Below are 13,824 nucleotides of genomic sequence, written 5' to 3' on the forward strand. Positions count from 1 at the left end.
GTAGAATAACACCATATATAAGAATAATATGGTTGCAGTCCTCACCAAATTTAGATTGTAGAGGACAGTACAGAAAAATGAACAGCCAGGTTGGACACGGTGGCTCACGCCTGTAATCCCAGCACTTTGGTAGGCTGAGGTAGGTGAATCACCTGAGGCCAGGAGTTCGAGATCAGCCTGGCCAACATGGTAGAACCCCATCTCCACTAAAAATACAAAGAATTTGCTGGGTGTTAGTGGCAGGCACCTGTAATCCCAGCTACTTGGGAGGCTGAGGCAGGAGAATCACTTGAACCCAGGAGGCAGAGGCTGCAGTGAGCCAAGATGGCATCACTGCACTCCAGCCTGGGCAACAAGAGTGAAACTCCGTCTCAAAAAAAAAAAAAAAAAAAGAGAAAAAAAAGAAAAACGTACAGCCAGACATGTTCTTATGCTGAGTGAGAAGTACAAGGAAGAGCACCTGTGCCATCTTAGAATGCTTTATATTCTAAGTCACTTATAATACTAACCACCAGGTACTTCTAGGTCTTCAGCCAACAGAGATTTAAAAAATATACAGTTGTACCACCTAATACTGGTAGTACTGGTAGTACTTTAGTTGACAAAGCACATATAATCATGTTTTGTTGTTCCTATGTCCCACAAAGAATACATACTCTACAAGTGTAGAGCAAGGTTTTTTTCCCCCTTTGTCCTCCCATTTTCTTTTCTTTTCTTTTTTTTTTTTTAAGAGACGGAGTCTCGCTATGTTGCCCAGGCTGGAGTGCAGTGGCTATTCACAGGCGCGATCCCACCACTGATCAGCACGGGAGTTTTGACCTGCTCTGTTTCCGACCTGGGACAGTTCACCCCTCCTTAGGCAACCTGGTGGTCCCCTGCTCCCAGGAGGTCACCATATTGATGCCAAACTTACTGTGGACACCCGATTGGCATAGCGCACTACAGTCCAGAACTCCTGGGCTCAAGCGATCGTCCCACCTCAGCCTCCCGAGTCACTGGGACTACAGGCACACGCCACTGCACTCGACTGTCCTCCTATTTTCTAAGTACTTAATTCCATTCCATTCCAAGTTCATGCACGGTTGCCTCTGGGCAGGGGCAGTACTTAGCTTAAAAGTGTGAATATTCATGAGCCACTTTCATACATAAAGATCATAGCCCACAGCATTCATTTATCAGTTGACCCTTTTAAGAACCTTTTTGTTCTCTACTGCATTTAGAACTGTCAATGCACAGAAATATTCCTAAGACAGCAAGTCCCTAACAATGCCCTTATAACATAAGCAATTACAATAATAGTTTGGGAAAAACATATTTAATGCTGAATTTGTTTTTCTTTTGCTTGTTTTTATCCTGCTGCTATTGCTGCCTACAGAAATGTTTTATTCTCTTACGTTTACAGTTGTCCAAGTTTATAGCCAAGACTTTTATTAAAAGCTTTAAAAATACGTATCTCCTCCCATCCCACCTTCCGGCTTGGTGTTATAAAATTCTCAGAGTAATAATAATAAAGGAACGTGCTATGATACACACAGTATAAAGATGGGCCAAGCACCTTACAAAGTGCTTATTGCCCTAATCCCTTACAAGAACTCCACGAGGGCCGGGCGCGGTGGCTCACGCCTGTAATCCCAGCACTTTGGGAGGCCGAGGCGGGTGGATCACGAGGTCAAGAGATCGAGACCATCCCAGTCAACATGGTGAAACCCCGTCTCTACTAAAAATACAAAAAATTAGCTGGGCATGGTGGCACGTGCCTGTAATCCCAGCTACTTAGGAGGCTGAGGCAGGAGAATTGCCTGAACCCAGGAGGCAGAGGTTGCGGTGAGCCGAGATCGCGCCATTGCACTCCAGCCTGGGTAACAAGAGCGAAACTCCGTCTCAAAAAAAAAAAAAAAAAAAAACTCCACAAGGTTGGTGGTCTGACCTCAGTGCCCATGCTATGCTGAGGCTCTGTGCTCAGACCTGGAGTGAATGGCAGCTGGACAGTTAACTAGCTGTCTAGCCTTCACGAGCCCTTTAGCCTCTCTAGGCTTCATTTTCCCTGATGTATCTATACAGAGAGTAAAGTTGTACAGATAGGTTCCTGTGAGGGAACAGGTTTACACATGCAAAAAAACGCTTAGTGCAGGTCCTGGCAGGCATGAAGATACCACAAGTATTAGTTGTCACTTTTACTATTTTCCAACTGTTATACTATATGGAAACATAAATGGTCCATAGTTACATGCTATCTATAATGAGAGTCATAGCCCTATAACTTGATAGATAGTGTCAGCAGCCATAAATGCCAAAATAAATGATAGTAAAAGTACCTCTCCCTTTAGACAAATAGCACAGGAGATGCAACCACTTTAGATCAGTGCACCCAAACTCTTAGCCCTACTAAGGATATACTAGAGGATATACGAAACAGGTTTTTGTTGAGAAATTATTAGTTAAGGCTGTCCTTTTTCCAGTTTTTTTTTTTTTTTTTCAAAATTCACAACAATATTTAAAAACAAACAAATTAAACAAAAAACCACTTACAACTTTGTCTCATAATCTTTCCAGGCTTTGTCAAATGGCTTCTTGAGATCCTTAGAAAAGAGAAAATAAAATTAAAATTGCATCTACTTTTGCTGAAAATGAATAAATATTTTTGAAATAGTATCTCAGCAAGAACTGCTTCCTTTACAGGACACTGGGAACTTCACTTTCAGGTACATTACACCTTTATTTATTTATTGACAGGATCTCACTGTTGCCTAGAATGGAATGCAGTGGCGCAATCACAGCTCACTGTAGCCTTGAACTCCCAGGCTCAATCGATCTTCTCACCTCAGCTTCCTGAGTAGCTACAACTACAGGCACTCACCACCACCCCTGGATAATTAATTATCATACATTTTTCGTAGAGATGGGGGTCTCGTTATGTTGCCCAGGCTGGTCTCGAACTCCTGGGCTCAAGCCATCTGCCCACCATGGTCTCCCAAAGTGCTCAGATTATAGGCATGACCACTGTGCCCGGCCAACATCACACCACATATTACATACAAGAAGACTAAGAGAGGAAAGAAGCATGAGTGCCCTGGTCATGCTGATGAAGCAGGAACCCGAGGTACAGAGAGGCTGGGTTCCCAGTGGTCACACTGTGGAAGCCAAGACTCGGGCTTAGCTTCTCTCTGCCACCCACGGAGGACCTTCCCAATCTTCTTAAAAGTGCCTAATCTCGGCCGGGTGCGGTGGCTCAAGCCTGTAATCCTAGCACTTTGGGAGGCCGAGACGGGTGGATCACGAGGTCAAGAGATCGAGACCATCCTGGTCAACATGGTGAAACTCCATCTCTACTAATACAAAAAATTAGCTGGGCATGGTGGTGCATGCCTGTAATCCCAGCTACTCAGGAGGCTGAGGCAGGAGAATTGCCTGAACCCAGGAGGCGGAGGTTGCGGTGAGCCGAGATCGTGCCATTGCACTCCAGCCTGGGTAACAAGAGCGAAACTCCGTCTCAAAAAAAAAAAAAAAAAAAAAAAAAGTGCCTAATCTCATTCCTCTGTCAATACCATTATGTGAAGTGGCACATTTTTTCCAATGATCATTTTCCAAGAGCATTTTTAATGCTAAAAATGTTCAAAGAGTCTTTCAAATACAAGTACTACTATGATCTTAAAAGAGAAAAAAAATCAATCCTTTCAAGTTAAAGTGAAAATCAAATTTCTGAACACTTACTCCTTTGACTCCCTTTAGGTCTCCTTTTAACAAGGAATCCAAGGTGAAGATCACATTGTGGCTCAGACCCTGGAGCTGAAAAACCAAAGGGAAGATGGGAGACGGTTAAAAAATAAAGTCCACATGAACAATAAAACCAGCTACTATTGACAGCATTTTTCACACACCAGGCTCTGTTGAATTTCCATGCATTATTTCATTGAACCTGCATGTCCCCTCTGTAGGTTAGGCAACATAATTATCACCACTTTGCAGCTGAAGGACAAAGATGGAGTCACTTGTGCAGAACCATGGAGTGGGGCTAAGATTTGAATTTAGGCAGTATAGACTGGGCACAGTGGCTCATTCCTGTAATCCTAGCACTTTGGGAGGTTGAGGCAGGTGGATCACTTGAGGTCAGGAGTTAGAGACCAGCCTGGCCAACATGGGGAGGCCCCGTCTCTGCTAAAAATAGAAAAATTAGCCAGGCGTGGTGGTGTGCACCTGTAGTCCCAGCTACTTGGGAGGCTGAGGCAGGAGAATAACGTAAACATGGGAGGCAGAGGTTGCAATGAGCTCAGATTGTGCCACTGCACTCTAGCTTGAGCGAGAGACTATGTCAAAAAAGGAAGGAAGGAAGGGAGGAAGGGAGGGAGGGAGGGAGGGAGGCAGACAGACAGATACTGAATTTAGGCAGTAGCTCCAGAGCCTGTGCTCTTAAACAGTATACTATAGTACACACATATGTGTACAAATAATTCCTCAAATCATTTTAGCACTTCCATTAACACCTCTGCCAAAATTGTAGCGTAAATCTTACTGTGTATTTTCTTTAACTGCTTCTGTCTGAGTAAGGAGGGCTTTTCTCATTTCCTTTTCACATTTTTTAATAGCATATATCATTATCTGAAATCACTGTGTTTGGGTTTTATTTTTTGATTAGATTTATCTTTTAATTTTTAGTTTTTATGCATACATAATACATAATAGTTGTATGCAATTTATAAAGTACATATGAAATCTGATATGAGCATACAATGTATAATGATCAAATCAGGGTAATTGCGGTTTCCATCACCTCAAGCATTTATATTTCTTTGTGTTAGAACATTTCAATTCCACTCCAGTTATTTTGAAATATATAATAAAAATCATTAACTACAGTCACCCTGCTGTGCTACCTAACACCAGATTAAATTACTTCTATCTAACTGTATTTCTGTACCTAATAACCAATCCCTCTTTATTCCCTCCTCCCTACTGGCCTCTGGTAATCATCATTCTATTCTCCATCTCGGTGAGATCAATTTTTTTTTTTTAGCTCCCACATGAGAGAGAACATGCGATATTTGTCTTTCTATACTTGGCTTATTTCACCTAACATAATGTCCTCCAGTTGGATCTACTTTGTGACAAGTGGCATGATTCTGTCCTTTTTTTTAATGGCTGAATAATATTCCATTGCATGTATGTACTATGTTTTCTTTATCTACTCAACTGTTGACGCTTAGGTTGATTCCGTATCTTGGCTATTGTGAATAGTGCTCTGATGAACATGAAAGAACAGGTTATCTTGCTGTTTTGCTGATATACTAATTTCTTTTCTTTTGGGTATACACCAAGCAGTGGGATTACTGGATCATATGCATAATAGTTCGCTTTTTAGTTTTCTGAGGAGCCTCTAGACTGTTCTCTATAGTGGTTGTAGTAATTTACATTCCCACCAACAGTGTATGAAGGTTCCTCTTTCTCCACATCTTTGCTAGCAGCCATTACTGTCTTTTTTATAAAAGCCATTTTAACTGGCATGACATATCTCACTGAAGTTTCAATTTGTATTCCTCTGATGATTGGTGATGTTGAGCATTTTTAAAATAAACCTGTTGGCCATCTGTAGGTCTTGTTTTGAGAAATAACTCTTCAGATCTTTTGCCCATTTTGAAACTGAATTTTTTTTCCTATGAGTTATTTGAGCTCCTGATATATTCTGGTTATTAATCCCTTGCCAGATGGGTAATCTGCAAAGATTTTCTCCTTCCTATTCTGTGGGTTGTTGTTGGGATTCACTTGGGGTGGCTGGCAAAATATTATGGAAAGTTAGAAGATTATAGTCTCAAACCTTTTCGAAGGCTGAAAGGTTTTAATGGAATGGGCTGAAGGCAGCCAGTTTATTACGTTAGAACTTTAAGTCACAGGGTAAAAGATTAGGATAATAAAAGCTTCCTCAGTTAAATCCGTTTACCCCACATTCCTTTGTCCCTACTCTAATTTGTTTGCTCATGTAAGCTTTGTGCTAGATGGCCCTCTCAGGGGGAGGTCAAAGGGGAATTACCTGTTAACAGTGTTTACTTTGGGCCCTAGAACAAAGACCTTTTATCATTCATAAAATCACTTTTTTAACCATGTTAATTATACACGGCCTGTTGACTTAGAACCTCTGTTATTAAATCTATACTGAATAAATGTGAGAAGGAGCAGTAAGTGGTGGTCAGTTAGCTGCAATCGCCCTCTGAAAGCAGCTGACAACCATCCCTAGCCCACTCAGATTCACTGTATTCTGGTGTGTGTGAGTGCATTTTATTGATCCATTGTTGAGTCAGGGTATGCAGGACAGACCTCTGCAGGCGGGGATCAATGTCTCAGGTGGTGACCCCGACATTATACCCATCACAGCTGGTGCTCAAGCAGGGACACCGATGTGACCAACACCACAGCTGGTGCCCTGTGTGAGATCAATGCCACGGCTGCACCCTGGTGTGCGGAGACAAGACTGTGACACTCACCACAGCTGGTGACCAAACAGCAGACCACCGATGTGACACTCACCACAGCTGGTGCCCGAACAGGGACACCAATGTGATTGACAGCACAGGCTGTCTCTTCACTTGTTGGTTGTTTCCTTTGTGGTGCAGAAGCTTTTTAGCTTCATGTGATCCCATTTGCATTTGCTCATTTTTCTTTGGTTGTCTGGGCTTTTGAGGTCTTTTTCAAGACATCTTTCCTCAGAGCAATGTCCTGGAGAGTTTTCCCCCAAGTTTTCTTCTCGTAGGCTCATAGTTTGTCTTAAAGTCTATACTCCATTTGGATTTGATTTTTGTATACAGTGAGAGGGTCTAGTTTTATTCTTCTACATAAGGATATCCAATTTTCCCAGCACCATTTATTGAAGAGGGTATTTTGCCTCTTCAGTGTATGTTCTTGGTGCCTTGGTCAAAAATAATTTGACTCTGAGTATGTGAATTTATCTCTGGGTTCTCTATTTGGGTCCACTGATTTATGCATCTGTTTTTAGGCCAGCATTATGCTGGTTTGATCACTACAGCTTAGGAGTATAATCTGAAGTCAGGTAATGTGATGCCTCCAGCTTGTGTATTCTGTCTCCCTCACTAGTACATAAGGTCGGTGAGGACAGGAACACCTTGACTTTTCTGTTAATAGCTACATCCTTTATGCCTAGATTCCACTGACAAGATAAGATGTTTAGGAAGTGCAATCTACAATCAGGAAATAGATTTTTTTTTTCACTGCTCTGCAGCAGTTGCCTGAGTCTCCTTGATTTTAAGATGGTACAAAGAGATATCTACAAAGGAGATGAAGATGCTACCCAGCTGCAGAGAATGGTAGTGGGGAACCAAGGGAGGCAGAGTCAGGTATGAAAGGAGTAACCAAAACAAGGACTGAGAAGAGTTTTTAAGTACCTGTCTTCAAGGAAACCCTATTAGTAGCACAGAACCCAAGAATACAGAGACCTACAGGACCAGATTATAGCTGGAAAGATTTGTGGGTCCCCTCACACAAGTATTTTACTCACACAAAAGTATACTCAATTGTCAGTCTGTCCATCCACCCACCCATCAATAATCAAATATCTACTCTGTGTCATACACTATACTGGAAGCTTGATAGGCAAAGATGAATAAGCACTATTCCTACTTGTGAGAGCTCATATTCCAGGAACAGAGGCAGTCACTACACAGCCAACTCTACTACATTATGCTATTATGTGTTAGTGGTAGAGGGAGAGAGTGGTGTGAGAAGGACCAAGCTGACTTGGAAGTGCTTTGTGCATGACTCTCTTAACCACATCTGTAAAGTGGAATATTATGACCTATTGCAACAGCTATCGTGAGGATGGAATTACTTAATATGTGTAAAAAGTATGGCTGGGTACAGTGGCTCATGGTAATCCCAGCGTGATCTGGGAGGCCCAAGTGAGTGGATCATGAGGTCAAGAGATTGAGACCATCCTATTAAAACACAATCTCTATTATAAAACCCCATCTCTATTAAAACACAAGAGGCGTGGTGGCACATGCCTGTAGTCCCAGCTACTTGGAAGGCTGAAGCAGGAGAATTGCTTGAACCCAGGCAGTGGAGGTTGCAGTAAGCCGAGATAGCGCCACTACAGTCTCCAGCCTTACTACACTACAGCCTGGCGACAATGTGAGACTTCATCTCAAAAAACAAACAAACAAAAAAACAATAATGTGCTAGCTTACTACCTGACATGTAGGAAGTGTTGAATATATGTTTATTTTTTAAATGCTATGGGATGCTAATTATGAATAAGGTAACGTGGGAGCAAAGAGGGGCGGGGAATAGGAAGGCCTTCCCCTTTTTGCTCTTAACTTTTCCCTAACCCTTTACTATTGTTTTCATCTTAGGCTTCCTAAAATTCTCAGTCATCCTACCTCTTCACTCTCCCTGAACACCAACTAATTTTATACACGAGGAAGGTTTCCCAATGTGTGTCACCACAGGGTTTGGATCGAAACAATCACTTCTTTCTTATTTCAAAGATCAAGGGATTTCTACCAAGACAATTCTGTCTGTGATTTTGCCACCAATCACATACCAATGACCTGGTTGGCAGGCCAGAGAGCTCTAGTCTGAGAGTCTACATTCTGTGAGGCTCTAGGACACTGGTTCTTGGGGAGTGGGGCAAAAAAATTAAAAATAAAAAAAAGTAGCTGTTACAACTGTTTGTGACCCTCCAAATGGCCACACCATATAAATGGTATCAATTATGTCTATTACCTGTATTAAAATTTCATAGGGGGAGAGATGGGGGATCATGTCTAATAAGGCTCTTGGAGAAAAGGAGGATTGGATCATTATGAGGAAAAAAAGGCTGAGCAACACTAACTGGGTCTGAGACTGAAAAAAAAAGATTAATAGGACTCACCCTCTGTTCTATATAGATAGCTGAAATAATTTTCTCTGAGTCCTCAATTTCCTTCTTGGGGTACAATTCCCTAGGATCCCCCTATCCTGTGGGCCTTAGAAGTCTGGATGGATGGTGGGTGAATAAGGTTGGGGGGGCCTGACTTGCCCTTCACTAGTCAAGCCATTGCCTACCTTTCCTCTGTTCACGGAGATCCTTACCTTATTTTTCTTCAAAGCACTTACTAACCCTACCCATTTGTATATATGTTTGTTTCCCTATTTATTGCTGTCTGTCTCCCCAGTTTGATTGCCAGCTTGAGAGTGGGATCTGTATGCTCACTGCTATATTCCCAGAACTTAGAACATTGCCTAGCACAGAGCAGGTGCTCAAAAAAGACTTGTAGAAGAAATGAAATACAAGATCATTTGTATACCAGGTTCTTCTCTACAGGGCTATCTACACTGATGGAAAGTTATATGCCTATCAATACGGCATTGGCTAAATAAATTACAGAGCTTCTAAACAACGGCCAAAAAATCAAGAAGGCTCTTTATGCTTCACTTTGAAAATATCTCCAAGATAAATTTTTATGTGATAAAAGCAAGGTACAAAATATTACTTACGGTATGCAAGAATTTGTGTAAGGAGGAGGAAAAAAGGCTGGGCGTGATAACTCATGCCTGTAATCCCAGCACTTTGGGAGGCTGAGGCGGGTGGATCACTTGAGGCCAGGAGTTCAATACCAGCCTGGCCAAAATGGTGAAGCCTCGTCTCTACTACAAAAATTAGCCAGGTGCGGTGCCACACACCCTAGCTACTCAGGAGGCTGAAACAGGAGAATCGCCTAAACCTGGGAGGCAGAGGTTGCTGAGCCGAGATTGCACCACTGCACTTCAGCCTGGGCAACAAAGAAGGACGCCGTTTCCCAAAAAAAAAAAAAAAAAAGGAGGGGGGAATTCTATGCTTTAATTATTTCTGAAATAATACACAGAAATCTGTTGATACCAATTTCCTCCAAGGTTGGAAACTGGGCAAAGGAACAGAATGGAAGAGGAGACTTTTTGCATTAAAAAATAATAAAAATATGTAATGTACTATTTAAAAAGTCAAAAATTTAAAACAAAATATGAAAAGATACTGATTATAAAGAACCCCCTTTCAACTCTTTGTTCTTAATTATGGTTTGCATCAATGCCTCAAATCCTTTTCGAAATGAAGCGGAAAATTAAAAAAAAAATTAATGTTATTAGTACCTTGATCTGAAGACTGTATTATAAAATAACAATTAAAGAATTATGAAACTCTGTGGTTAGTACTAAATGTGAGGGTTATTACAAATGAAAAGTGCCTCAAAGTCACGTACTGACCACACACCAAACGCATACAGTAACTTCTTAAAAAAAAAAAAAAAAAGCAGATACAGGGTCTTCCCATGTTGGCCAGGCTGGTTTCGTACTCCTGGCCTCACATAATCTGCCTGCCTTGGCCTTCCAAAGTGCTGGGATTACAGGCGTTAGCAACCACACTCAGCCACACATAGTAACTTTTTAATGTCATCATTGTGGTTAGGTATGAGGGGAAGACAGAAAAACCCCAAGAATTAAGAATTTCTCTGTGGTTATCTACACACCTTCTTGAGTGCTGATAAGAAATCATGAAGGCAAAACACGTATTAAGAATTCAGAATGTTCCTTGTGACTAGTCAATGAAAAGGCTACAGGAAAAAAAATTAAAATTTACAAAGTCTTTCCAACTTACTTCCCAAGAAAAAGTAGGCTAATTTTAAAAACTAACAAAGGAATTTTTCTTAAGTGACAAGTGAACAGTAATTACTTGTGTCATTATAAAGAAACAAAGAAAGGTTAAAGAGAAAGCAGACCAATCTTAAGAGGAGGAAGTTTTAGGAAATATTGGGGGGGGGGTTGCAAAAATATTCCTTACTTGGAGATCTCGATGAAGGGAAAACTTATTCTCTGTTATTTTAGGTGATTACTGTGCAACAGAGATGGAGTATATGACTTCACAGTCATGGGACTCTATAAATTTCCTGTGTTTTCATTTTATAGTTCCTTAAGGAATCCTTTATATTAGTGGTCCCCAACCTTTTTGGCACCAGAAACTGGTTTTGTGGAAGACAGTTTTTCCACAGATGGCAGGGAGTGGAGGAGTTGGTTTCAGGATGAAACTCTTCTACCTCAGATCATGAGGCATTAGTTAAATTCTCATAAAGAGTGTGCAATCTAGGTCCCTCACATTCACAGTTGACAATAGGGTTTGAGCTCCTTTGAGAATCTAATGACACTGCTGATCTGACAGGAGGTGGAGCTCAGGAGGTAATGCTTTCTCACCCACTGATCACTTCCTGCCATGGGGCCAGGTTTCTAACAGTCTCAGGGGTTGGGGGCCCCTCCTTTATATGACTTGAGAGTTTTACAAACTGATATGTAACAGTCATCTCCAAGGCACTTACAATACAGCCAATATAATAACAATATCAGTAAAATTCCTGTATCACCTTTATCTTTAATAAATTTTTAAAAAAGCCTTTCAAATCCATTACATAATTATTTCCCATTGATTTTACTAAAATTCTATTGACTACTCTATCTCCATTTACTCAACTTCCAAATCATTTCCTTTCCTTTACTGATAAAGTGGAATTAACAGAAGTTCTTTACATGATTCAAGTGTATAAGAAGTTGAAGAGTATATTTGTGAATGTATATATTTTTTTCATTTTATTAAGCAAACAATGCATTTAAAATCATTTCAGGGCCAGGAATGCTGGCTCATGCCTGTAATCCAAGCACTTTGTGGGGCCAAGGTGTGAGCACTGCTTGAGCCCAAGAGTTTGAGACCAGCCTGGGCAATACAGCAAGACCTCCATCTCTTTAGAAAGAAAAAAAAACAAGATGAGCTGGGCATGATGGTGCATGCCTGTAGTTTCAGCTACTCAGGAGACTGAGGCAAAAGGATCACTTGAGCCCAGGACTGCAAGATTACAGTGAGCTATGATCCTGCCACTGCCTGAGTGACAGAGTGAGAACATGGATCTTAAAAAAATTCCAGAATGATATTTAAGTATGGTAAATAGTTTTGCTTTCTGAACAAATTGCTTTTAAATTCCCTTCCTCAAAAGAAGAGGTATTTCCCCCGCTGGTACGTACATCAAGCTTAACCAGAAATTTGGAGTAAATCAGAAGGAGACTGAGGTCTACCTTTCATTATGCAAAGGGCACTTATGGAAGCAAGTAACTGTAATTAATATTAAACTTGAAAAAAATACCGATTTATTCTTTACAATTGCTTTAACACTGGTAGCATTATACAAAAAACAGCCCTTGTTATCCTAGTCACTGGAAATGACTTCATAAACAGTTTTTCCTCTGTATATATAAACATATATCTTTTGCTCTGATTTTTTAAAATGTCTTTACAGCTTTACCACTAAAAGAAATGATCTCACTTATTGTTTACTGATTTATCACCTGTCTTTCCTCACTAGAAGGTTTGCTTCTTAAGAGGAGGCTCTGTATCTGTTTTGTTCACTATCTGATTAGATCCCAAAGAAGGAGTCAAGAAGCAGTTGTAGGCTGGGCACAGTGGCTCACACCTGTAAAGCACTTTGGGAGGCCGACACAAGGGGATCACCTGAGGTCAGGAGTTCAAGACCAGCCTGGCCAATGCGGTGAAAACCTGTCTCTATTAAAAATACAAAAACTAGCTGGGGGTGTCGTGGCAGGCACCTGTAATCCCAGCTACTCAGGAGACTGCGGCAGAAGAATCGCTTGAACTTGGGAGGTGGTGGCTGCAGTGAGCTGAGCTCGCACCATTGCACTCCAGTCTGGGTGACAAGAGAGAAACTCCATCTCAAAAAAAAAAAAAAAAAAAAAAAAAGAAGCAGTTGTAGGTCACACTGTATTATTATTTCTGGCTTGCCTGAATTCCACCCAACTCAGCTCCAAGCTCCTCAACGGGACTGTAGGCGGAGTGCCCTTAAGGGCTCACTCCAACAGCCGCCCTGTCCTGCTGGAGCAGCCAACCGGCAAAAAGACAATGAATCAGCACAGCCTCGTTTTTTCTTGCCTCTGAGAGGAGAGCAGAGCACAGCTATACAAATGGTACTTCCAGGACACCTACATGCACACAAGACTGTATTAATTAACGAGGACATAATTTTCTTGCTTTGTCATCTTGCATTAATTTTGATATTCCCTCTCCACTGCCCATTGGTTCTCTCTCTCTCTCCAGAACTGAAACAGTTTCTCTGAAACTAAGGCTAACGCAAATCTGCTGACTTGCTCAACACATTGGAAAATCCAATTAAAATAACGAGCCAGCTCCCAGCAGTTAAGTCTGCTATTCCCTGGTATAAATTGGGTATTCTGTCTAGTATATTAACTCCTTCATGCCCTAGAGAGTTATAATACCTTGAAGCTATTTAAAACGGGTGCCTCCTAAAGTGGCAGGTCAAAAAATAAAACTAAATACAAATAAAACTGATGCCTCGTCATTAGGCTGCTCTCCAGGGTACTGTGATACAGAGGAAAGAATCCCACAGGCATGTGGCCACTCATCACTCCTGGCCTGAGTGAACTGGGGAAACTGTTTAACCTTGCTGGTGTCCCAGCACCTTCCTAAACTAGCCCATGCCAGTGTGAGTGGATCGGGGCAGAACTGACACCAACGGGTCAGGTGCAGTGGCTCATCTGTAATCCCAGCACTTTGGGAGGCTGAGGCAGGTGGATTGCTTGAGCTCAGGAGTTGGAGACCTGCCTGGGCAACATGGTGAAACCCGTCTCTACAAAAAAAATACAAAAATTAGCTGGGCGTGGTGCTGTATGCCTGTAGTCTCAGCTGCTCAGAAGGCTGAAGTGGGAGCATTGCTTGAACCCATGAGGTTGAGGCTGCCGTGGGCTGAGATGGTGCCATTGTGCTCCAGCCTGGGCAACAGAATGAGACCCTGT

General features: G+C 41.6%; 1 protein-coding gene across 3 annotated transcripts in view; it reads right to left on the bottom strand.

Moving 5' to 3' along the window:
* ASAP1 (ArfGAP with SH3 domain, ankyrin repeat and PH domain 1) overlaps positions 1 to 13,824 on the bottom strand; it is a 366,160-nt gene that overhangs the window by 143,201 nt on the left and 209,135 nt on the right. For all 3 annotated transcript variants that reach the window (XM_064384600.1, XM_064384599.1, XM_064384601.1), the window contains 2 exons: positions 3,712 to 3,786; positions 2,530 to 2,579 (listed from right to left, as the gene is read on the bottom strand). In XM_064384600.1, the coding sequence (XP_064240670.1) occupies positions 2,530 to 2,579; positions 3,712 to 3,786 (125 nt within the window). The remainder of the gene's footprint in view (positions 1 to 2,529; positions 2,580 to 3,711; positions 3,787 to 13,824) is intronic.

Source organism: Aotus nancymaae, unplaced genomic scaffold (genome assembly GCF_030222135.1).
Source record: "Aotus nancymaae isolate 86718 unplaced genomic scaffold, 86718_ANA_hifiasm-v0.15.2.pri h1tg000036l, whole genome shotgun sequence".
Taxonomy (NCBI): domain Eukaryota; kingdom Metazoa; phylum Chordata; class Mammalia; order Primates; family Aotidae; genus Aotus; species Aotus nancymaae.